This window comes from Elgaria multicarinata, chromosome 18 (genome assembly GCF_023053635.1).
Source record: "Elgaria multicarinata webbii isolate HBS135686 ecotype San Diego chromosome 18, rElgMul1.1.pri, whole genome shotgun sequence".
In the NCBI taxonomy this organism is placed as follows: domain Eukaryota; kingdom Metazoa; phylum Chordata; class Lepidosauria; order Squamata; family Anguidae; genus Elgaria; species Elgaria multicarinata.
Genome location: NC_086188.1, coordinates 11695680 through 11718586, shown reverse-complemented (window position 1 = coordinate 11718586; position 22907 = coordinate 11695680). Strand labels below are relative to the sequence as shown.

The 22907-nt window shown below is 44.0% G+C and overlaps 2 protein-coding genes across 10 annotated transcripts in view; one reads left to right on the top strand and one right to left on the bottom strand.

The window, feature by feature from the left end:
* The window catches only part of YPEL1 (yippee like 1), a 120403-nt gene that overhangs the window by 18587 nt on the left and 78909 nt on the right, over window positions 1-22907 (top strand). Inside the window, exons 3-11 of one of the 9 annotated variants that reach the window (XR_010026270.1) lie at window positions 436-479; window positions 1630-1738; window positions 3824-4099; window positions 9862-9943; window positions 14637-14831; window positions 15686-15791; window positions 16232-16482; window positions 17338-17683; window positions 19091-19715. Coding sequence is in view for 1 of the 9 variants with exons in the window: in XM_063143719.1 (XP_062999789.1) it covers window positions 436-479; window positions 1630-1738; window positions 3824-3913 (243 nt within the window). In the remaining 8 variants the exon portion in view is untranslated. Of the gene's footprint in view, window positions 1-435; window positions 480-1629; window positions 1739-3823; window positions 8930-9861; window positions 9944-14636; window positions 14832-15685; window positions 15792-16231; window positions 16483-17337; window positions 19716-22907 lie in introns of those variants that run through there. The other 8 variants (XR_010026266.1, XR_010026268.1, XR_010026265.1 and 5 more) reach the window with 8 other exon arrangements.
* PPIL2 (peptidylprolyl isomerase like 2) overlaps window positions 17501-22907 on the bottom strand; it is a 65466-nt gene continuing 60059 nt past the window's right edge. The window contains exons 17-20 of the mRNA XM_063143712.1: window positions 22228-22300; window positions 22003-22065; window positions 20484-20623; window positions 17501-19131 (exon numbers count right to left, since the gene is read on the bottom strand). Of these exons, the coding sequence (XP_062999782.1) occupies window positions 19038-19131; window positions 20484-20623; window positions 22003-22065; window positions 22228-22300 (370 nt within the window). The 3' untranslated portion in view covers window positions 17501-19037. The remainder of the gene's footprint in view (window positions 19132-20483; window positions 20624-22002; window positions 22066-22227; window positions 22301-22907) is intronic.

Genomic DNA, 22907 nt, shown 5'->3' with positions numbered 1-22907 from the left:
ACCTGGGATCTTCTGTACAAGCACTTGAGTAAAGATTTGGTTTGAGATTAGACCTCCAATAATGTGTTTTCCACCTCATAAATAATGTCTGAAAAGCAATTCATGCTGCTGGATTTACATTTCATAGGCACCCTAAAATGTACTACTTTCAAAGTTCAGGTGAAATATTTTTGCCTCTTTCCCCCCCCCCCTTTTTTTTTGCACAATACTCCGTTATTGAGAGAATTCTGTAGAACAGCCTTCTCCAACCTGGTGCCCTCCAGATGTTTTGGGCTTCAGCCCCAGCCAGCATGTCCAATGATCAGGAATGCTGGGATTTGTAGTCTCAAACGTCTGAAGGATACCAGGTTGTATGAAGGATACTCCTGTTGTATGATTTTATAAAATGCTATCAAAATATACTTTTAAAAGACTCTTCCCCCTCCCCTCTTACAGTCTTTTCAGGGAAGCCAGGGACGAGCCTACCTCTTTAATTCAGTGTAAGTACCATTACCGTTCTTATTTCTACAAGATAGATGATCACATGTTGGTGAGTTGGCTTTTTGGCATTAATTAAATAAAAGACAGAAGCCATCCGAGATCAGACCGAAGATCCATGCCACCCAGCATTTTGCTTCTTACAATAGCAAAACAGATCCCTGGGAAGCCAATCAGCAGGGATGGAAGGCAATAAGTGTCTGTAGCTGTTGCTCCCCAGCAACTGACATCTAGTGGCATTCAGATACTTCAAACCAGGAGTGGGCAACTTCTGGGGATCCAGGAGCCCATGGAACCCACGAAGGGCATCACCCCTTCCTGCCGTTGGCACATATGCTGCTGAAATTCAGTAGTGTGGTGCCAAGAAAGCTGCAATTTCTATTTCGTGGTGGCCCCCACAGCAGTTTCTCAAATTCCTAAATGTGTCTGAAAAGATTGGGGACCCCTGCTCTAGGGAGCGTGATGTTGCTTTCAGATGAGGTGTGCTCTCCCCAGGGGCCTTGTCTTAAAGAGAAATCACTGCTTTTCTGTTGCTGCGGTGCTGAATTCTGGCAGCATAGTCAGTGGCGGGGGCTACAAAAACGCCCAGGGAGAGCACATATCGCCTAGCCCTGCTTTAAACTGAGGAGAGGGAGCAACTTGCGCAGCCTGCCTATATGGAAGAAGCTCTTAATTCACACTGCAAAAAGTTTTACCTGGTTATGCTTGGACTCAACCCAGTTGCTTCCATAATTTAACGTGGAGCAATACTAACTAGCTCACATTGGTGGCACTTAATCACCACTTCGTACTAGCTATCACTCAACAGCCAATTCTATCATAGCTAAAACTATCTGGCTATTGTTAGTTCACATGGAAATTAGTGCTGTTCTGTAATAACATTGGTGGCTAATATAGTTTTAAATGGTTCAAAAGCTTGGTTTGAGAAAGGGGAAAGCAAAGCATCTTGACTTTAAGATCGCTTGCCTTTCTGACCTGAGAAATATTTGCCAAAATATCTTGGCATAAGTGATTTTGAGACCTTGTATCTGTTGTTGTTGTTGTTGTTGTTGTTGTTGTTGTTGTTGTTGTATGAACCCAAATATTAATAGGATGGGGTTGGGGTGGGAAGCACTATGAAATAACTGATGTTTCTCCCACTGTCTCTTGCAGGGTAAATGTGGGCTGTGGCCCTGCCGAAGAGAGAGTACTTCTGACAGGCTTGCACGCAGTAGCAGATATTTATTGCGAAAACTGCAAAACCACTCTTGGATGGAAATATGTAAGCAATCGTCCATTTTTGGACAAACCTGTCTGTCGCTGCTTGATTCAGTCCGTTTGTTGGGAAAATACCCGTGCGAAGGTGGGGATATCTGAATCATGTGTCAGTCATGTCCCAATCACTGCTCTTGCATCATTTGTGAGGGCAGGTAGACAGGCAGTGACAGCAGAGAGAAGGCGGCTCAGAGCCTAGCTGGGCTTGACAAGGACCTGATGATGCTGACCCGTGATGTGGGTCCTGCTTACTTGGGCTTGAGCATTCACGTACAAGCAGTTTTCGAAAGCTGCTTGTATACGAACCTTTGACCCCTCCATTAGGAATTCTGCTTTTGGATCTCATGCGCGATAGATTATCGTTCATCCAATCTTTGGGTGTTCTCAGTGACGTCCAGGTTCCTCCCAGAATGTTCAGCTTCCCTTGAAAGGAGGAAGAAAAAGTCTCTGTAACCCTCTGTGTGTAATTTTGTATCTGGCTACAATCCTGTAGGGACACCAACTGAGTTGTTTGCAATTCCCAGTGTGCCATCTAAGGCATGCTTTCTTCTCCCTCTGTTTCATCACCACCACCACTACCACTAGTCCCCGGCTCTGAATTGATGACCATTTACAATTGGTAACACAAGGAGCGGAAGGACCAGTGGTAAGAGTGCATGCTTTTCCTGCAGAAGATCTCGGCTTCAATTCCCGGCATCTCCATTTAGAAGGATTAGATGTCAGGTTGAGTGAAGTCTCCTGTGCCTGAGGCCCTGGAGAGCTGCTGCCAGTCAGAGTAGATAAGGCTAAGCTAGATGGACAAATAGTCTGACCTGGTTAAAGGCAGCTTCTGATGTTCCTAAGATGTGTCGCCTTGTATGCCTCCCAGAAACGTGAAACTTGTCACTAACTTGCTTTGATTTTAACAGCAATTTTGCCAAAGGCCACTGCTTTTTTATAGTATTAAAACCCATGGCAAAAATAAAAGCAGTATATAAATGTAGAAAACTCATATCGATTCCAGTCTGTTCAAATGAGAGAAAGCTTGCACAGATTTTAGGGAGCCTTGAGAGCCCTTGACTGAATGTCTAATGCACAGAGTAAGACCTGGGAGACTAGACTGCCTTCCTCTTACGCCTGTTGCTCTCCACCATGAATAGAACAGAATATGTGTGGCTTGGGGACCTCCTTGTGTATGTAACCCATTCACTGTTATTTCAGTGGGGCTGGGAGTGGAGGTTTGATAGGGGGCTTTGCAATGTACGTTATTGTCTCATCACACATCGGCTTTTGATTCCAGGACCATTTGTGCACCAGTCTGAAGATGATAATATCTGTAATGTCTGTTGGTAATCGAAGTACATTTTCCACAAGATTTTCATTCCTTAAATTATTAGTATTTATTACATTTATATACCGCCCCAAAGCCGAAGCTCTCTGGGCGGTTTACAAAAATTACAGTCTGATACTGTAGATGTTAGAAATGGAGAAAAAAAATCAAGACAAGAGACTCTTTTACAAAATGTCTACCTTATTACTTGGTGTGTGTGTGTGTGTGTGTATGTGTGTGTGTTTGTAGTTTCCCAATAACAACAAGAGCATGTCTATAACATGAAAATCACCTATGCTAGCCAATGCTCTAATCCAGCCTTCCTCAATGTGGTACCCTCCACATATTTTGGACTACAACTTCCCTGACCATTGGCCATGCTTCCTGGGGCTGATGGAAGTTGTAGTCCGACACATTTAGAGAGCACCGTGTTGGGGAAGGCTGCTCTATTTATTTATTTATTTATTTAATTAATTTATATACCGCCCCATAGCCGAAGCTCTCTGGGCGGTTTACAAAAGTTAAAAACAGTGGACATTAAAAAAAAAAGTATACAAAATTTGAAACTATCAAAAAATATAAAAACAGCAGTATAAAACAGTATCCATTTTAAGTCACTGAACTGTGTAGAGAGTTGGACTGCCGGAGTGTTTCTGTTCTTTATAGGGTGATTGAAAAATACAAGAGAGATGTATGTTGAATGACGCTTCTGGATTTGTTAGAATATATTCTCATTTGAGATAAGTAGATAATGTAAACCTAATATTTTATTTTCTGGCCTAGGAACATGCATTTGAAAGCAGTCAGAAATACAAAGAAGGAAAATTCATCATTGAACTTGCCCACATGATCAAAGACAATGGATGGGAGTAAATTGGAACCCTACTCTTTCTTTCTGGACAATTAATCTGTGGAACATGCTTTATAAAAGACTAATGCAAAAAGGATTATGGTTGGGCTTGGTTGAGAAAATCACTGCATTTTTGAAACCTCCAAACTAAGTAGTGTAATTTTGTGACTTTTCCCCTCTGAGGCCATCGTTTGCCTTTTTCTCGTTGTGTAAGTTCTCCTCTTTTTGTATGTGTATTCCTGTGTGAACAGTTGTTTTGAATGAACTTTTTTCTTAAAACTCTAGAGGACTAATTCCCTAGTTGCAAATTACTTTTACTAGCTAGCCTCTCTCTTTTGACCTATGCCTTTAAATGCTCCCTCCCGCTGTGCATGCTTTTTGCCTGTCACCTGCCCTCTGCGTGAACAGTCCTGGAGAGAATGTATGGAATTAGTGTGTCTTCTTTTATTTCTTCCTGTGCATCGCAATTTCTGTGGTCTCTTTGCAGTGAAAAGGACTCAGTATTGTAGTAATCATTATTACTTCTAAAACAATTTTTGTGTGTGTGTACTACAACCTGTGTACATCTTTTGGCCAGGTTGGCTACACGTTCAGTCAGTTGTACTGACTGAAGTTAGGAAACTTTCACTTTTATATATATATATATATAAAAAAAAAACAGAGAGCGAGAGAAAGGGGGAGGGGGGGATTAACAATTTACAAGTTTAACTAAGACAGTAATACTGTGGAATAGATGGCTTAAATCAATACATTCCTAAGAAAGTTTAGACTTTGCTCTTTTAAGGAAGAATGTCTAGCAAAGTCTTCAAGGTCAAAAGATGCAAAATATGCAGCTCTTATTTTTAATATGTCAGTGTGAAATGGTTTTGGTACTGTACCTTTAACAAGGGTGTGTACATCCATCGAGGTTTTATGGCTGGTTCCATGTAGCTTTGTAGTTTTAATGCACTGGACGAAGAGGTTGATATCAGTGAAGTGGTCTGCTGTTGCAGTACTTAAAACACACAGAATTATTTTTTGTGTTTAAAAAGTGGCCAGAGCCTATAGCTGTTACTACCCTACCTGTGGGAGGTTGATAAGCAGTTAAGAAAGTGGCAAATGGACTTAATTTCTTCATTAAAGAGAGAGAGAAAAGTAGCAAGATAGTTTTTTAAAGGGGAGTTTGATTTGCTGGCTGAATCATCCCAAAGCACATTTTTGTAATAAACAGTTATGTGAAAGAAACATCAACTTGTAATTTTTCCCAGCTGCTGCTTTTAAGTGGGGTGACTCAGTCAGACACTTCCACGATGTGTATATGTGTATAAAGTTCCTTTGTGGGAACATTTATATGCATACTATTTCAAGAGATTTGAATACTTTTTACGTCATGTTTTTTGCATTAATCTTTGTTCTAAAATTTACCAGAGGAAAATGTATGGGAGAACGTTTTACACTAACTACATAACTGCTGTTAGCATGAATAACATGGAAAGCCTTACAGTGGAAAACTCTGTTCCTTTCTAATACAACTTTTACATGTCATAACAAAGTTTTGCATTGTCTCCTTGCTGGCTGCTGCTAACATCCTCTAATAGGCTTTCAAATCTCTACTGCACTTTACCTATATATTTCATGTAAAAGTAGGAGCAATCTTCCTCTGAAGATTAATCCCCCACTTCTGGTTGAGGAATTCTTTCCCAAACAAACCATCTAGGATGTAGTATGGTTACACTGTGATGCAAAAAGGATATTGAATATATCTATTTAAATGTGTGTATGTAGTTACCTCTTAGGCATTCAAATCCAAAGAGCTGTCCTTGTGACAGCTAAATTCAGATGTTCTGTTATTGAATGATCTTTATTCTGGTGCTCTATTTAATATGAATGAGTTTTTACATCCATGAATCTTCAGTCCAGTACTTGATTTAATGTAAAATGGGACCTGCGTTCATCTTGACTCATCCAGACGACAGCCGTTTCAGCCCCCCCTGGTTTTACAACGAGAAGCTAAAGTTCCTTGAAGAGGAGATACTTACTTGCTAGTTGAGTAGGCTTGGTTGTCTGGTAACTTGTTGAGTGCTGCCATCTTTTGTGGGCCTTCCAGTCCCCTCCGACTAGAAGCGATCAGCATGGGAACTGGTACAGGCAGGCACCGTGTGTCCTGCGGGTTTGTGACACATGCAAATGTCAGTCTGGTGTTCCCCGACTAAATATTTTAAATTCCTTAAATTTGGACCTCTCTTTTCCTTCTCCCTCCCTCCATTGTTTTATGGCTGTCATAATAAAGAACTTGAACTAGCTTCCCTCTGGCACAGGATCCACTGCCAGCAATGAACGTACTGAAACTGTAAGCCGTTGGGCACCGTCGTTGGCCCACAATGCTATAATCCGTACCAGCTCTGAAAATGTTGTTAGAACCATATCTCCTTCAATAGTATGGCTGTTCACACGTTGCGTTTCTCTCATCTAGCACAGATCAGAGGACAGATGTCAGGTTTTGGGTGGCGAGAGTTTGAGAGACAGAAAAACACTGAGGGGGGGAAACCGTTTTGAGAGTAGCACAACCTCTTTTTTTATCAGTGCATTATTTGTATTCCAGATCTAAATCATTTAGGGCTTAGCCACGTGTTACACGCAAACATGTGTAATAACCTTTTTTTAAGGCTGAAAATCCACTTTGGGTGATGCTAAGAGAAAAGAAATGGCAGAGAGGAAGGTGTGTTTGTGTTTTTAGTCCTTCCCCAACTAAATATCATCTCCACAAGCAGCTTTCCTCTGGCAGGTTTCAAAAGTATGGGCGCATTCGGGGGAGACTTTGCTTCCCGAGTTGGGTGGGTTTGGAATGGAAACAACCTTGAACATCCCCTTCTCTCTGCTGCTTTTTGAGTCTTATTCTCCCCCCAAAAAAGATTTTTTCACCTTATGTGTAACATTTGCATGTAATGTAGGCTGATTCTCTGAGCACGTGGGTGTCTTCACCAAAACTTTTTGTTTAACCTGGATGCCAAAAAACTGAGATAAAAAAGTTGGCATCTGGAGTATCAAATTGCGGGTAAAAAAAAAATCTAATGCAAATCATTTGTGGTGATAAAGCATTTAAGAATACCAAATAGAGCATTATTTTTTATGGATTTTGAAAGGGGGATTTAGAGGGTATTAGAGAATTTTGAATCTAAAACTGATACTATGTGTATGAAGTAGCATCCCATATGAGATATCTGGGAGCAAGTGGACTCTTTTGCTTGGCATTGTAGAAGGTTCTTTAAAACTGGGTGCTTCGATTTGACAGATTTGGTGAAAGTAGAATCTGGCTACTGTTGGATGTTGGTTATGTATAAAAAGATCAGTCTGGTTACTGAACTTTCCAGCATTACATAAAAGCATAATACTTGAAGAACATTTTACAAAGCATTTTCCCTCTAACCATTTTTTTTTTGTAATGTATTCTATTTAAGGTTTTGTGTGTTCTTTCTGGGTAAGTTTACGCTTTCCCTTCAACTTGAGCACTTTTGTTACTTGTTATTTTTATTACTGTTGGTCTTAACATTTATTTTATATATATCTATTTTTTATACCTTGTAACAATTTTTGTGAACATCTGTGTGTTTCCTACGAGTTCTCTCCACCCCTCCACCCCAACCTCCTTTTTGGACTAGGTGAACTGACTTGCAAGCTGGTTCTTGGGAAGAATGTTCATTGGCGCATAAAGGAATGTGCTAGCAAAATGTACATGTATTGAAGTGTGTGGGGTTTTCCCCCCCTTTGAACTCAATAGCCACGGTTATCCTAAAATAACTCAACAATATAACACGACTGAGGGCCAGTTCAGACATTCTAAACATGTGGCGCATCTCCATGGACGTAGATATGCGGAGGAAGGAATATGTTATCCGGCACAACTGTGTTGACAGGGACTCAGCAAGTGAAATCCTGGAAGCGACACCCATCACATGGTCATGCTGGGTCAGATGTTACTTCCACAAGGGTGCAGATGCCTCCATAAGGATGCTCCACATGAAGGTTTTTTGTGCATCTGAACTAGCCCAGACTGCCACCCAATTTTCATTTTCTAGCTCCTTTAGCCTGAGCATTAATGAGAACTGATTTCATGCGGCAGTTACGTCTTTGAGACTAGCAGCTGTGGATGCCTTTTAACCATTGTGGTGGGGAGATGCCGCACTTCCAGGAACTTAAGTGGCAACATTCACTGTGTGTTTGCATTTTTGGCTTGACCAGTGTTGGATGGATGGATTTGATTTGCCACTGCCACAAATCTATTATGTAACAACCCAGAGCAATACATTAGCCCCCGGCCTATTATAGAAGGGGGCTAAAGAACACTCTTTTGATCTTACCCAACTTTCTCTATACTATATTTCAAATTTTAAGATGCGGCAAGTCAAAAATACCAGTGTCTCTCTAAATTGCTTTATTATTTGTATGGACGTTATGTCATAGAGCTGTGACAAATACTGCTATTAAAATCCCACTTGGTATCAGATGAAATCAGACCTCGTAGCAACAGTAGTTTTTATTTTGCGGGAAAAGGACAACCCACGTTGGCCATTAGTATGAATGTCAGCAGAATTAATTGGGGTGCGCCGTTTCTAAATAATCTGAAATGTGAAATTTACAAAATCTGGCCTTTTTTCTATTTTAAATAAGATAATCTACAATGATAACATTTTTATGTTGGCATACCCTGATAGCCACATTTTAATATCCAAATTGTATAACGGGGTAAGAATGGAAGCAAGCAGTCAAGCTAATGATGTAATCGCACCACATGCTGTACCCTTAATGTAAAAACAACTAGTAGTATATGTTGTAAAGAACAGGGATTTCAGAGAAGCAAGGCAGGGTCAAACACATGAGTCTTTGGTGGCAATTGACTTGTGCCTCATTGCTGAAACATTTTTTTAAAATGCTTTCTTTTGTGGCTGACGTGGCTTCTTTCTGGTTTTGTCTTAGCAATACTGTACACAATTTGTCGTTTCACTTTATTGTATCTGTTTGAGGTATCACAATAAAAGCTTTCAGTTGTTTTGTGGAATTAATTTTTTTCTTGGTGTTGCTTTCTTTCTTTAAAAACACAGAGAAGGGTTGCATTTTAGCCACACGAGAGAGTGAGCAATGTTCATAAAACTGTCAAGTTTTTGTTAGAATCTTTCCTAGAATGTAGCTGTGGATGTTTTAAAACTCCCCCTACACCACTTCCAATGTGTTTAACTAGTATGAAAGGTGGTTGTTACTGGTCGCTGCTGATCTGGCAGAATCAGCAGCGACCAGAAATCATTCACCTGAGAGTGGATGATTTCCTTCATTCACTCTCAGATGGTATAAAGGCCAAGAATTTGAAGAAACAAGTGGGACCTGTAACTGTTCTAGCCAGCCATCTCCTCCTACATGAGACTCCGTTCCCCCTCCTATCCGGTTTTCTTCTCCAACTGTCAGTCAGTATTCTTGGCCTCTAAGTTGACTCAGTACTCAGTGGGATGTTCTTTTTTCTCCACTACCATAGTTTTTTTTTTTCCTGTTTAATTTTTTTTGGGGGTGGGTACTTTTGTAAGCCTTGGGGGTCTCCCTTGAACAAGCTGGTGCCTCCCTTTTGTATGTGGATGCTGCAATTTTGGCTACTTAAGAACTGGCACTAAGAGAATGAAGATAGCTATTCGTATGTATGATTCTAATTCTCAATCTGTAAATATTGCCGGCCAACACGGATGGCTTCTTTATTTCTCAGGCCGAACAAAAATGTAGATGAGGAGGGTAAGAGATCTCCTTCTACTCATGTTCTATTAGCGCTAAGTAAGGTGATATGGATGGGGAATAGCTATTCCAGAGTAATCTTTGTGAAAACATGAAAAAAAAAATGGAGGGCAGTTTGACTACAAGAGATAAAACATAAAGGTGTGGACGAAATAAGTTAAAAATGCATCTCTAATTCATTTTACTGCTTGCCCTTGATAATTACTATTTTTTTACTTAGGGCTGCTTCTATTAATACTTGCCAAATTTCAGAATTTGGCATCACTTCCAGGTCACCAGTGGTCGCCACCACAGGGAAGGAGGTAAGAAGTGTGTGTGTGTGTGTGAGAGAGAAAGAGAGAGAGAGAGATTGCATGTGCCTGTACGCGTTTCCATCCCATTTCTGGACTTCCCTTTATATAAGATGAAGGGATGCGTCTGATGAACTTGCAAATGAGTCTTAAGAAGGCACTGAAATACTGTCTGGCGTAAGACATTTCAAAGAAAATCTTCCCCGGGGCACTGTAAAAATACAAAACTCTGTGCTGTTCCACTATCAGGCATCCTGTGCAAAAGGAGTATTCAAAGGGGAGACGTGATAGAGGTGTGCAAAATTGTTGCATGGTATGGAGAATGTGGGTGGGGAGACATTTTTCTCCCTCTCTCAAAATACTAGGACCAAGAGGGGTCATCCCACGAAGCTGATTGGTGGGAGATCCAGGACAAATAAAAGGAAGGACTTCTTCACACAGCGCATAGTTAAATTATGGAACTCACTACCACAAGATGTAGTGATGGCCACCAATTTGGATGGCTTTGAAAGGGGGTTGCATAAATCCCTGGAGGCAAAGGCTATCTATGGCTAATACCCCTGATGGTTGTGTGCTATTTCCAGTGTTGGAGGCAGTAAGCCTGTGTGCATCAGTTGCTAGGGAACATGGGTGGGAGGGTGATGTTGCACCATGTCCTGCTTTGTTGATCCCTGGCCGATGGCTGGTTGGCCACTGTGTGAACAGGGTGCTGGACGAGATGGACCCTTGGTCTGATCCAGCAGGGCTCTTCTGATGTTCATATGTTCTTAAAGAGCACCGAATGTTGTATTTTTGCAGTGCCCCTAAAATTTCCTTTGGAATGCCTTGGGCTGAACAGCGTTTTGTGCATCTTCAGATCTCCTCCACTCCTGCCTGTGGGTCTTTAAACCCATGTCAGCATGCTGCACCAGTGGAAGGTGGATCTTAAAGAGCCAATTTCGGTCTCTTATTTTAAACCAGGCTTTCGATTTTATAGAGAATATTTGGGAACTTTTCAATAAAGCAGTTATTTTTTTTATTGTCGTGAGAGAGACCCACAGGTTGTTAATACGCTTTGCTCAAGACTAGAAATAATGCACAATGTGTGATTTTGGAGAAAATAGTGAGAACAGATCTTTGGCTTCACCAACAAAGGACCCAGCATTAGTCTTTGAGCTTGAACAGTTGTTATTCTAGGATCGTTTGAGATTATTCATTTTTTTTATGGTATAACACAATTTTAATGATTACAAGCCTTTCATGAAAGGCTTGTAATTCTGTTGGAGGAGCCCTTCTCCGCATCCCACCAATGCAACATATACGTTATGATGGGACAAGGGAGAGGGCTTTCTCTGCTGTGGCACCCCGACTGTGGAATGCCCTCCCCTTGGAGGCCGGATGGGCACCAACATTGATTGCATTTCGACGCCAAGTTTTAACAAAGCCTTTGATGGTTAAGCTCACTGGCACATTGTTTTAACTGCTTTTACTGCTTTTGAATTATATATTGTTTTAATTTGGATCATGGTTTAATTTGTCTTTAACTGTGTATGTTTATTGTTTTATACTTTATGTTTTTATCTGTACGCCGCCCTGAGATCTTAATGATATAGGGCGGGATATAAATGTTTTAAATAAATAAATAATTCCTTCCCCCGTGAAGTGGATAAGGCAATATTTTTCTCCCTCTCTCATAATAGTAGAACCCAATGGCTGACTGTTATATATTGTTTTTATGCTGTATTATTTTACTGATTGTTTTATCTTGGTTTTTTAGCTTTGTATGCTGCCTAGAGTATTTTGTATATAGGCAGGATATAAATTGAATAAATGAATACATAAATAAAAATGAGGTTATCGCATGAAGCTGATTGGTGGTATAGAAGGAAGGACTTCTCCACAAAGTGCATAATTATGCTGGAATTCACTATCGCAAGATGTAGTGATGGCCATCACTTTGGATGGCTTTACATCACTTTGGACGGCTTTACATGGGGTTTCTGATGGCTATGTCCAGTGTCAGTGTCAGTATGCTGGGGAACCTTAGTGTCAAGGTGCTGTTGTGCACATGCTCTGCTTGTGAGTTTCCTGGTTGGCCCCTGTGTGAACACCGTGCTGGACTAGATGGACCTTTGGTGAGATCCAGCAGGGCTCTTCTCATGTTCACACACACAAATCCTGTGCAGTGGTGCTTTGACAAACTCTATTTATTTATATTTATTTATTTATTTATTTATTTATTTATTTATTTATTTATTACATTTTTATATCACCCAATAGCCGAAGCTCTCTGGGTGGTTCACAAAAATTAAAACCACAATAAAACAGCAGATTAAAAGCACAATTACAAAATACAGTGTAAAAAGCACAACCAGGATAAAACCACGCAGCAAAATTGATATAAGATTAAAATACAGAGTTAGAACAGTAAAATTTAAATTTAAGTTAAAATTAAGTGTTAAAATATTGAGAGAATAAAAAGGTCTTCAGCTGGCGATGAAAAGAGTACAGTGTAGGCACCAGGCAGACCTCTCTGGGGAGCTCATTCCACAACCGGGGTGCCACAGCGGAGAAGGCCCTCCTCCTAGTAGCCACCTGCCTCACTTCCTTTGGCAGGGGCTCACGGACAAGGGCCCCTGTACATGATCTTAAGGTCCGGGTAGGTACATATGGGAGGAGGCGTTCCTTCAAATAACCTGGCCCTTTAAATGTCAATACCAGCACTTTGAATCGGGCCCGGACCTGGACTGGCAGCCAATGAAGTCGTAAAAGGACTGGCGTAATGTGAACTCGCCGGCCAAATTCTATCATAGCCTCATCAATTTCTTTTGAACCTGGAAGCAATTTGTGCCTATCAAGGTTGTTTCTTTTGCCGTGGGAGTGGGTGTGGGAGCAGGAATGCTGCTGCTGGTGGACTGGACAACTTCCATGGGGTTGTGTAGGTGGAGGCTTTGGGAAAGGTCAATCCGCATTGTAGCCAACCTCCATTGAGGACAGCTGCAGCCTTGCTTGTTGTCAAAAAACAGTCCACTGGATGACTCAGAACTTTTCCAGTTAATGAGCAGCACCAAGTATTGTTGGTTGTAATTTCTCCTTTGTCGCATCTCTCTCTCTCTCTCTCTCACACACACACACACACACACACACACACACGAGTTAAAGCCAAAGGGCAATTGTGACAGAGGTTGCCGTCTGGCCCCTACTAACCTTGACACAGCAAGGAGCTCAGCTTTTAAATATGAGTCATCAGAAAAGGAAAAATGGGCTTTCCACACATGTTTATGCTGTATCAATTATTCCAGACATCAGTGGAATGCAGAGACAATTCTGATTCTGTTGATAGGGATGTGGTTTTAGGTGCCCGTTAATTTCAAGGGGAGAAAGCATAGGGTGAATTGGTGATGTGGGTCTGAACCTCAACCATCCTGGGGTATAGGAGAGAAGGGTCGGTAACCGCTTGGAGCAGCCACCTGGGGCAGAGGAGAAACCTATCAGGCCATTTCTTTAGAACCAGTGCCTGAGGACCAATTGGCTTTAAAAGGGAGAAGGGACACTTTCAGGAAGGAGAAGTCTATTGATGGCTTCTGGTTTCAGAGGCACAATGGCAACAGCAGGGTGTTGCACTAGGTAGGCCCTCCTGTGCTCTGAGCCATTAGTTCTTACAATCTTTTGATTTGAACTGAACTGAAATGAATGACCCACTTGGGTAGGTACACCTAACTGCTTGAGTAGATCAGCTCACGCAGATCATGTCAGTGGCTCTTCCTGTTAATGCGGCTGGGTCTTAATCAAAGAACTGGTTGCCTTTTGAGGTGGGGAGGTCTCTGGTGTGATTAAAAATGGCCTGAGCTGTGCGAGGAGCTTTTCACAAAATTAACTAACCACAATGGGGAAGGAGACTAAAAATAAAACTGATGGTATAATATATTTATTCGTTATGGTTACTTTTCGCATACTGTGTACAGTTCTGTTCACTCCACCTTAGAAAGGGTTACTACAGAATTGGAGACGGCATATCGGTTGGAGAATGTTTTTGTTTAGGGGGAAAAGACCGCTAAAGAGGAAATAACAGGTTTTGAAAATCGTGGAAATGGATAGATATATACTTTTGGTCATTTTTTCATAATACTAGAACTAGGCTCTATTGAATTCTTGTTGTCCGTTTGCCTGTTGTTATTCCCCTTGTTATTTAATCTCAACTGTATGACATTAGCTTCCAGGATGTATGTTTTCCCTTGTTTTTAAAACAATATCCCATGCGTAAACTTGTATCAGCTAAAGTTATAGCTCCATCTGCTATATCACTTCCACTGTCCGTGTGTTACAGCTCTTGCCTTCAAAAGCTCATGTCACAATGCATGTGTTGTTTTCAAAGTTCTCTTTGGTTTTATCAAGCAGATGACCACTGAATTCTGCGCCCAGTCCACCCTTAGAAGTGATGGGCGTGAAATCATAACATCTGCACTAACTTGGCCTTTCATTTGGCCATCTGAGATAGCCTATTCGGGGCATTTCAATGCATGGCACAAAAAAGCATCCTTCACCCATTATCTGTAGATATACCAGTGTGGACTGGAAAAGAGGAGAGAGACGTTTGAAAACAGAACTCTTGTTTCCAGCCAATTTGGGCTTCCACGTTTCAATGACATACGCGCTGGGTCATAATGTCTGCAAAAAGCCACAATTTATTCCAGCCACCCTTCCCACTTATGCTTTCTATTTTCAGCTCTGTTGCTGTCATTCTCCTCTTGGACGGGGGAAAGGGCAGAGGGGGGACGGCAGCAAAACAGACACTTCCTTTGGAGCGTTATTTCCAGAGGGGTGAGGTCATCAGCGAGGCAGCAGATTTTTCAGCTTGGTGGAAGATGACAAGAGGCTGGATGGATTCAAGCCACATGCCGGGCTTAACAGTGAGCGAGACGTAAGCTGGACTGCAGCAGTTGGTTTATTACGGCCTGATGAGCCAGAGGCTGGGAGCTCACAGCCTGGGCAAAACAAAAGCTTTTGCAGAGAGCCTTTGGGCCTTGCATATGGCAGGTGATGGGCGAAAGCAGTCAGCCTTGAATAGGCCAGGAAATGTGCCTTTGGACTGTGACAGTTGCAAGCTACTTTCGCGGTGTGGCTCTCTTCAAACACTCCTGGCGCCTACCAACAGATACAGCGGTGGGTGGGGTTGCTCCGTTGTTTTTCAGCTCTGCAAAGGGGAAGTCAGGGTGGCTTTCTGGGAAACCTCGGAAGGCCGAATTGGGCCGCCAGGTGAGCTGGCTTTGGTCCCTGGGCCTCAGGTTTTTCACCCCTGGTCTCGATAAGCCATCGTCACCCTAAACTAGGAGTGGAGCCTTCCACTTCTCAGTGTGTGGGAGGAGATTTCGTTAACTAGTTTTGTTTGTTTTCACCTCTCCGGTCTGAGAAATGGAGAGGGTCTAACAGCAAACGTACAAAGAGTGTCACAGCTTGCTAAGCGAGTATTATGGGTACACACGAGTGGAAAGGAACCCTTTGCCTTTTTTCTTTTTAAACTTTGGCCTACTTTGTTCTTTCCATACCCAATATTGTGAACCTTTAGGGAGAACTAAACTTCTATCAAATTGCTGTCGTAATTGCTGTTGTAAATGTAACCAGATGAAGCTGTCCGAGTAAGATCTTCAGCAGAGGGCTTCTCCCCACCCCACCCCACCCCACCGTGGATCCCAAATTCCTTCTTTGACATGCTGAAGTTCTCAGGGGTAGATGCCCCAGTGGGAGCAGTGATATAAACTGCTGTCTTTCCTCCAGGTGGAATTGAAGGCCTACAGATCGAGACAACTAGGTGACAACTTCAGTCACCAAAGCGAAACGAATTTCTCCTATGTCCCTACTGGAGATGCATCAATTTAAGCAGGTAACTTTTCTTTCTTTTTTTGGTATGGAGAGCAATGGAAGTAAGAATCTGCCAAGGTCAGGCCTCTGTCAGGCACTGGAAAGTTAGGTCGGCTGAAGTTACTTGCTTTTCAAGGGAGACAGACGCACATTAAGCTGTGCGCCGTTGCAAGGCATGTAAGCAAGTAATGTACGAACAGGCCCTTGGTTCCACGTAATTCCTATGTGGGGAATGAAAAATAAGGTCATAAACTAAGGAGTGCCGTATTTCTTCTTCATATTTAACTGCTTGATAAATGTTTCCGCGTGGATGTCAAGTTGTAAATTGATAATCGGGCTGCAGAAAACCAAATTGTTTTTCTTCCTTTTGCCTCGTATCTTTGGGTAATTCTGTATTCGGTTCTAGCCAGCAAGTCTCTCGTGTGCTTGTGTCTGAATAGTTTTATTTCCTTTGCCCCTCAGATCTATGTTTCTGCTAAAACCTGTGGCTTTGTCCTTCACAATACGCCTCTGCCCACTTTTAATCGCTGACTTGGCTAAAACACTGATTCAGTAGCTTAATAGTTCTGAAGCCGATGGCTTCTCTTCAACTTTTAAGCTCTGGCACTGCCTGCAAGCCTAGTTCCATCTTCGTTTTCCTTTCACCAGCAGGCAAAGACGTTTTGATGCAAACAGGCTTTTGGCTTTTAAGCTGCTGAAATAGGTTTTAACGGGTGAGTAATTCTTATTTCATTTTTTTACGGATATGCTTTTACGTTTTAATTATAATTTTATACCGTAACTTGTATTTCTTTACTGTTAGCAGCCTTGAGAATTAATTGTAGCAGAAAGGCAGAGTATTCCCTTAATAATAAGTAAACCCTCTGCATTCCATTACATTTCCTACCAGGAAACCACTTAATATGAGGTCAGAAAAGCCCCAGAGACCAGGGCCAGTTCTACACTAAGCAGGATATAACGGTTTGAAAAAGGTTTGAAAAAGGTATATGTAATGTGGACTGGGCCCAGACAGTTGTCAAAACTGTTATAAAGCAGAGGTAAAAGCAGTAGGATTGTTGCTTTAGATCAGCAGCGGGCAGCTTGTGGCCTTGCAGATGTTTGGGCCTACAACTGCCATCTGCCAGTGCTGAGGGCAGTTGTAAGCCTCAACATCTGGGGGACCACAAGTTGACCATTCTTGCCTTCCATCAGTTACAGGTTTTGGAGAGGGTCTTGGCAAGACGCCCGCCAAGGCATCATCCTCTCCAGGAATGAACCATTTGTTTGTTTAGAGAGCAAACAGATGAATAAGTCTTTGTGGCTGGGATCAATCCTCACGTGCTCAGAGAACAGGTGACCAAACGTGCTCACCACTGCCCGCAGCTGACCGTACAGCTTTGAGCGAGTAACAGTTGTGCCTGCTGGCTGCACAGCTTGTGGTCAGTGGCAGCAGACCCCTAGCATGCTGTGGGCCCTCAGCCACTGCCCAAGAGACCAACCTCGGATGGTGTCTCTACTTTAAACTGTAACCTACTTAGCCATTTTTAAACAAACAAGATTGAAGCTCCTTGTTTTCCTCCTCCTACGAGGTTGAACTTCTTATAGTTTATGGAGAGCTGTAACCGTTTCCTCAAAAGAGCCCGGATTCCTGTGAGGACCTTAGAAAATATGGATGACTCATTTCCTGGCAAGAAAACAAAGTTCTGCATTGGCAGAATCCTGGGGAAAAAATGAATTGAGCAGCAAAGCGAATGAAAATGTACACCTTTATTGAAAAATATTTCACAGAATTTCTCCCGCTACAATTTTGTATCAAGGGATTCCCCCCACCCCCACCCCCATAGACAAGGCAGTATTGCAATTTACAAAATGTTATTTTCTAAAGCAATATAGTCCTTGAGAGGGGCTCTCAGCTCATCGTTGCAAACAGACCGTGTAAGTATTTCACCGTCTCCTTTTGCGGTTCCGCCGTAAAGATAGCTTGATGGTGGATGAAACTGAGCCAAGAGATGTAGTTTGCTCCCGTTTTGGGATAGTGAATAAGTAGTAATGAATGAACGTGCAGTTCTCGATCTTCTATTATACCTCCCTGCTAACAGAGAGAATATTTTTCACTGACAATATGGACACCTATTTTGTGTGTGTGTGGGGGGGGAGATTTTATTTGCTTTGTCTTTAATATTGCTTTTGTTATCATTCATTTGCATGAAATATACTTTAGCAATTTTGCCCCAAATTGGCGTAACGCATTTCCTCAGCCAGCACCTTTGCTTTAGCACACCTGGTGCCCCCCAGACCTGTTAGGACTGCAACTTCCATCATCCCCATCCAGCACGATGGGAATTGTATTCCAACACATCTGGAGGGTACCAGGTTAGGGGCGGCTGTGCTAGCAAATGTGGCGCTCTGGTCCCACCTTAACTGCCACAACTCTGCCCATTTTCATCAGGAGACGAATTGCACAGAAATGATTTGCCGTTTGTTAAGGAAAAGCCGCTTTGAGCAGACAAGCAGGATTCGCCCTTCCAAAAACCCATCTGGAACTCCAGAGAGTCAAAAGCCCTTTATAGGCAGCAGGGAGGATTTCAAGTGGAAATCCTGGGGGCAAGGAAAGGCCTCACTAACCATGCCCACCCTATGATACCTCTACTCTAAAGGTCACCTTCCTGTGCAGCAACAGCTTCATCCCAGGCATCCAAAAGCAGCCTTCCTAGCAAAAGCCAGTAGCCCAGGGACTGTGAGGGCTCAGGCCCCGTTTGAGGCAGGGCAACGGGACTGCAGCATTACCCAGGCGTGTCTCTTCTTAAAACTGACATCTCCCCATGGGGCCGGGTGGAGTTTTGAATTTGCGTCTCCCTGCACAAAAGCAGCCCCTGCAGAGCGGTCTGGACCGCTGCTTCCTAAGCTCTTCAATACTTGCGTGGAAAGAGCAAGGGATGCTACTAAGCCAGTGATGCCTCCTCCTCCTCCTCCTCCATCTGGCAATGACCCATTTCAGTCTAGAATCGAACCTCATTCATCTGTTTAAGCATCCTCTTATGTCCTACAGACAGATCTGCTGAGCAGCCATGCGTAAGAGTCATCCTTGAATCACAGAGTGCAAACACTCACCACGAAACAAAAGGAGAGAAGAGAGAGCTGCCAAGGAAACTAAGTTAAATTAGGGGACGTTAGGGAAACGTTGGGTGCGGGTGTCTGTGTGTGCCTGCTGTGGAATCAGGAGCAAAACGCCAGCAAATCCAGGCTGGGCTACGGGTGGGTACTTTAGGGTTGGCCATCTTAAAATTGGCTACCAGGAGCTGAAATCCCCAAAGCCGGTGTTTTTCTTCTCTTTCTTTGCAGCCGTGCTGGTGGATGGTCCGTCGTCATCTCCTGCTCGCTTCCTAGGATGGAAATCACACGATCAGGCTGATTTATTACATCTATTGTCCTGCCCTTCATCTAAAAAAGCTCAGGGAGGTGCACAACGGCCACCCACGCCCACCCCAGACAAACCTTTTAGCACATCACAGCCTAGCCAGACCCCCTGTGAACCATCAATCACCCACCTGCTTCTGCATCCTTCAAGGCAACCAAGAGCTGTGGAGAAAAAGACACACCCACCCCAGGGTGGGCAGAAGGTAGATCTCCAGATGTGTCGGACCTCAGCTCCCACAAGCCCCTGCCATCATGGCCAATGGCCTGGAATGGCAGGTGTTGAAGTCCCAAACATCTGGACATTACTTTCTGCCCACCCGAGCTCTGCTGCCTTTTGTGGGGGGCCCAGGAGTGAGGCTTTGTTCTTTTGCCTATTCCACCCCCCCTTTTTGTATCATGTCTCTTGAACTGCATGCCAGTATTTTAAACTCTGAATTGCCAAGAGTGCATTGGTAGAAAGTCAGAGGAATACACTAAGCCAGCCAGCCATCTTCAACTTGTTAGTAAATGTAACAACTAAATAAATAAAAAAATTCACCCCAACCTACAATATGGAATCCACTTTCCTTTTTTTTATTCTTTATGCCAGACTCTTCTGTTGGGAATCTTCCTCATTCTCTCTCTTTCTCCCTCCCTCTCTCCACTCCCTGCTCAAACCTTTATATTCCCTCCCCAAGGCTATCAGTTTGCATTCCATGACCTGGTTTGTACTGGTTGTGGCACGTGCTGCAGCTGCTTTGACTGTGGAACCCACAGTTGGGCCCATCGGAGGTTGTGCCATGTCATCCGAAACGGGTCATCATGGATTATTTGAGGGTTAAACAACCCTTGCGTAACTCACAAGTTGCAGCAGTGGTTAAGTGGAGACTGTTTAAGTCTTGAATAACCCATGGCTGGGAGGTTACGCAATCAAAATGGTGGCCACATGCACTGCAGCCATGGGTTAAGTAGGCATGTTGCATGAACCGGCCCAATGACTTCTACGTAACCTGAAAGATACACCTTCAGAAGTTGGGTCCAAGCAAAGACGAAGCTGGAGAAGGCCGGGAAGGGGGGGGGCAGAGCTTAGTAGAGAGAGGACTTGCTTTGCCCACAGAAGGCCCCAATATGAAGCTCTAGCTCAAAGGATCAGGTAGCAGGTGATGAGGCAACACCTCTGTCCTACGACCTTGGAGGGGCTACGGCCAGTGAAAGGAGACAACTCTAGGTTAGGATGGCAAATTGTCTCAACCCAGTTAATGCAGACACGGCACTGTTTCATTTCTCCATGGAAAGGAGCGCAGAAGTTCAAGAACGCAAAAAAGCGTCGGGCACTTACGCTGCAGCGATATTAATGTACTTCCCGACGCCCTGGCGGTAAGTTTTCGGAGTGTGCCGCTCCTCTTTGGGGGCCGCTGCTTTGGTCTCCCCCTTTGCTGCCTTCTCCTCTTGCTGGGCCTTCTCTCTTTCTTTAGCAACCTTTGAGAAAACAAGCACAATCAAAGAGGCATCCACAAAAGCCCCGAAGCAGAGGTTTCAAACAGACCAGAGGTTATCTAGTGAAACAACACGGATCCGTCCCATAACCCCAGCCGACTCTGTCTATGCCAGGGAATGCGAAACCTTCCAGGAGTCCACACCGCCCCCCAGTCTGTTGCTTTCTCGGTTCGGAGACCGCATCGCACGCTTGACAGGGGGCATGGCTTGTGCCACTTCTATCTGACTGTGAATGAGGGTGTGTATTCCTTGCACAGCCCTGTTCCTCCATAGTCTCAGCCAACAGTAGCATGAAGAAACGAGAGAGAGAGGGGGAGCAATGCCAGTTTCAAGCTGGACACTGACTAAGAACGGGGCACCAGAGAGCTGGGGGGGGGGGGGCGCCTTTCATTCTGCGTCTCTGTCCACAGATGAGCCGGGCACGGCTTTACAACCCCTGAGAGCTGGGGGGGGGGGGGGCGCTTTGAGCATCTCCTGTTTAGACGGTGTTTTGCCCAAGCACGGTCATCACGTCTGTGTTTAGGGGTTCTGGGTACCAGGTCAGATCATTCGTCCATCGAGCCACAGATCATCTACACTAGAGGTGGGCAGAAAGTAGATCCCCAGATGTTTGGGACTTCAACTCCCAGAAGCCCCTACTAGCATAGCCAAGGGGCAGGAATGCTGGGAGATGAAGTCCAAGCCATCTGAAGATCTACTTTCGGCCCACAACCATTTGGGCCTCGAAGGCCACAGCAGGTGTTTGCGGATTTGGTGAGGGCCACCACGGCGGCCTGTTTGATGCTTTCAAGAAGCCCGCAAGCAAGGCATGAAAGTGGTGGACCCCGCCCCTCCTGTTTTGTCCCCTTCCTTCAGTGGTTGGCAGCTTCTGAACATGAATGCTCCACTCTTAGCTGCTGATAGGCCTGCCCACCAGGAATTTAGCTAAGCCTTTACGAAGAACACCATCCGTACCCATTCCAACAGGCTGTTTGGAGGGAGATGGGAGGGAGAGAGCCGGGCTGTTCCCCTCTTCCCCAACAATCCCATTGCCCACAGTGGCTGGCCAGATGGCTCCAGGAAGCCCACAGGCAGGGCACATTATACCCCCTGGAATTCAGAAGGACCCGTTTCGGCCACTGTGGCTAATAGCCACTGACAATCCAATACGCCATGAATCTTTCTTGGTTTTGGAAGTCCTCTAAACCAGCAGTTTATCACCCCATCCTGTGGCACTGAAATCCCATAAGGAGGAGGAGGAGGAGGAGGAGGAGGAGGAGTGTAGGGAGATAAGAGCCAAGGCTGCCTAGAAGGTATTAAATCATTTCCTCCGTGAGTCCTTTTGTGTGCAAGCCTACGTATGTTAACATTTCCATCCTCACCTGAGCATCTGCTTCTTCATATGGATCCACAAAAACAGTTGTTGACTTGATTCTTATTTCCTCCTGAGAACAAAAGGAGAGGGGGGGGGCGGGGAGAGAAATTAACTACGCTGCGCTTCACCGGAGTGCTGTCATTTCTCTGAAGCGCCGTCAAAACGCCGAACGAGCACGCGACACACACAAGCCGAGAAACCTGTTTAGTTCTGCCCAGTGACGCTCTTATACCTTGGGACGGTCAGTTTTGGGATCGCTCTCCACATTCTCCATCGCCGTCAGGGTCTCAAAACCGCCAACCACTCTATAAAGAAGAAGAACGAATATGCGTGGGTGGGGAAAATAAGTAACGCAGGGAATACACCATTTTGAAACCAAGCGAAAGGGCAGAGCTCATCCCTTCCTGGCGTGTAGCCAGATTACGGTGTGCAACGTAAAGGGAACGCAGTGGCACCCTTCATGTGTCAATGTGAGATGGCAAGCCCTAAATCAGAGTGGGCAACTTGTGGTTCTCCAGATGTTTGGGCCTACGACTCCCATTATCCTCCACCATTGGCTAGGGCTGATGGCAGTCCCAAACAGCTGGAGGGCTACAGGTTGCCATCCCTGTCAGAAACGCAAGCTGTTGACATTACTTCGAACACAATCTCATGCCTGTTTAGACAGAAAGAAGTCCTACAATTCCCAGCATTCTCTAGCCATCCTGGGAGGCCCACCGGGGACCAGCGTGGCCATCTTTTCAGTGCTGGGTTAAGACTTTCCTCTACTCCTTGACGGGATACGGTGGGACTTTTGATGTCAGTTCTTTCATCGGGTCCTGGTATTTTCTTGTGAATAGCTTTTAGCTGTTTTAAATTGTACGTTAAAAGATTTTTTAATATGTTTTTATAATGTTGTATTTGAGGTTTTGA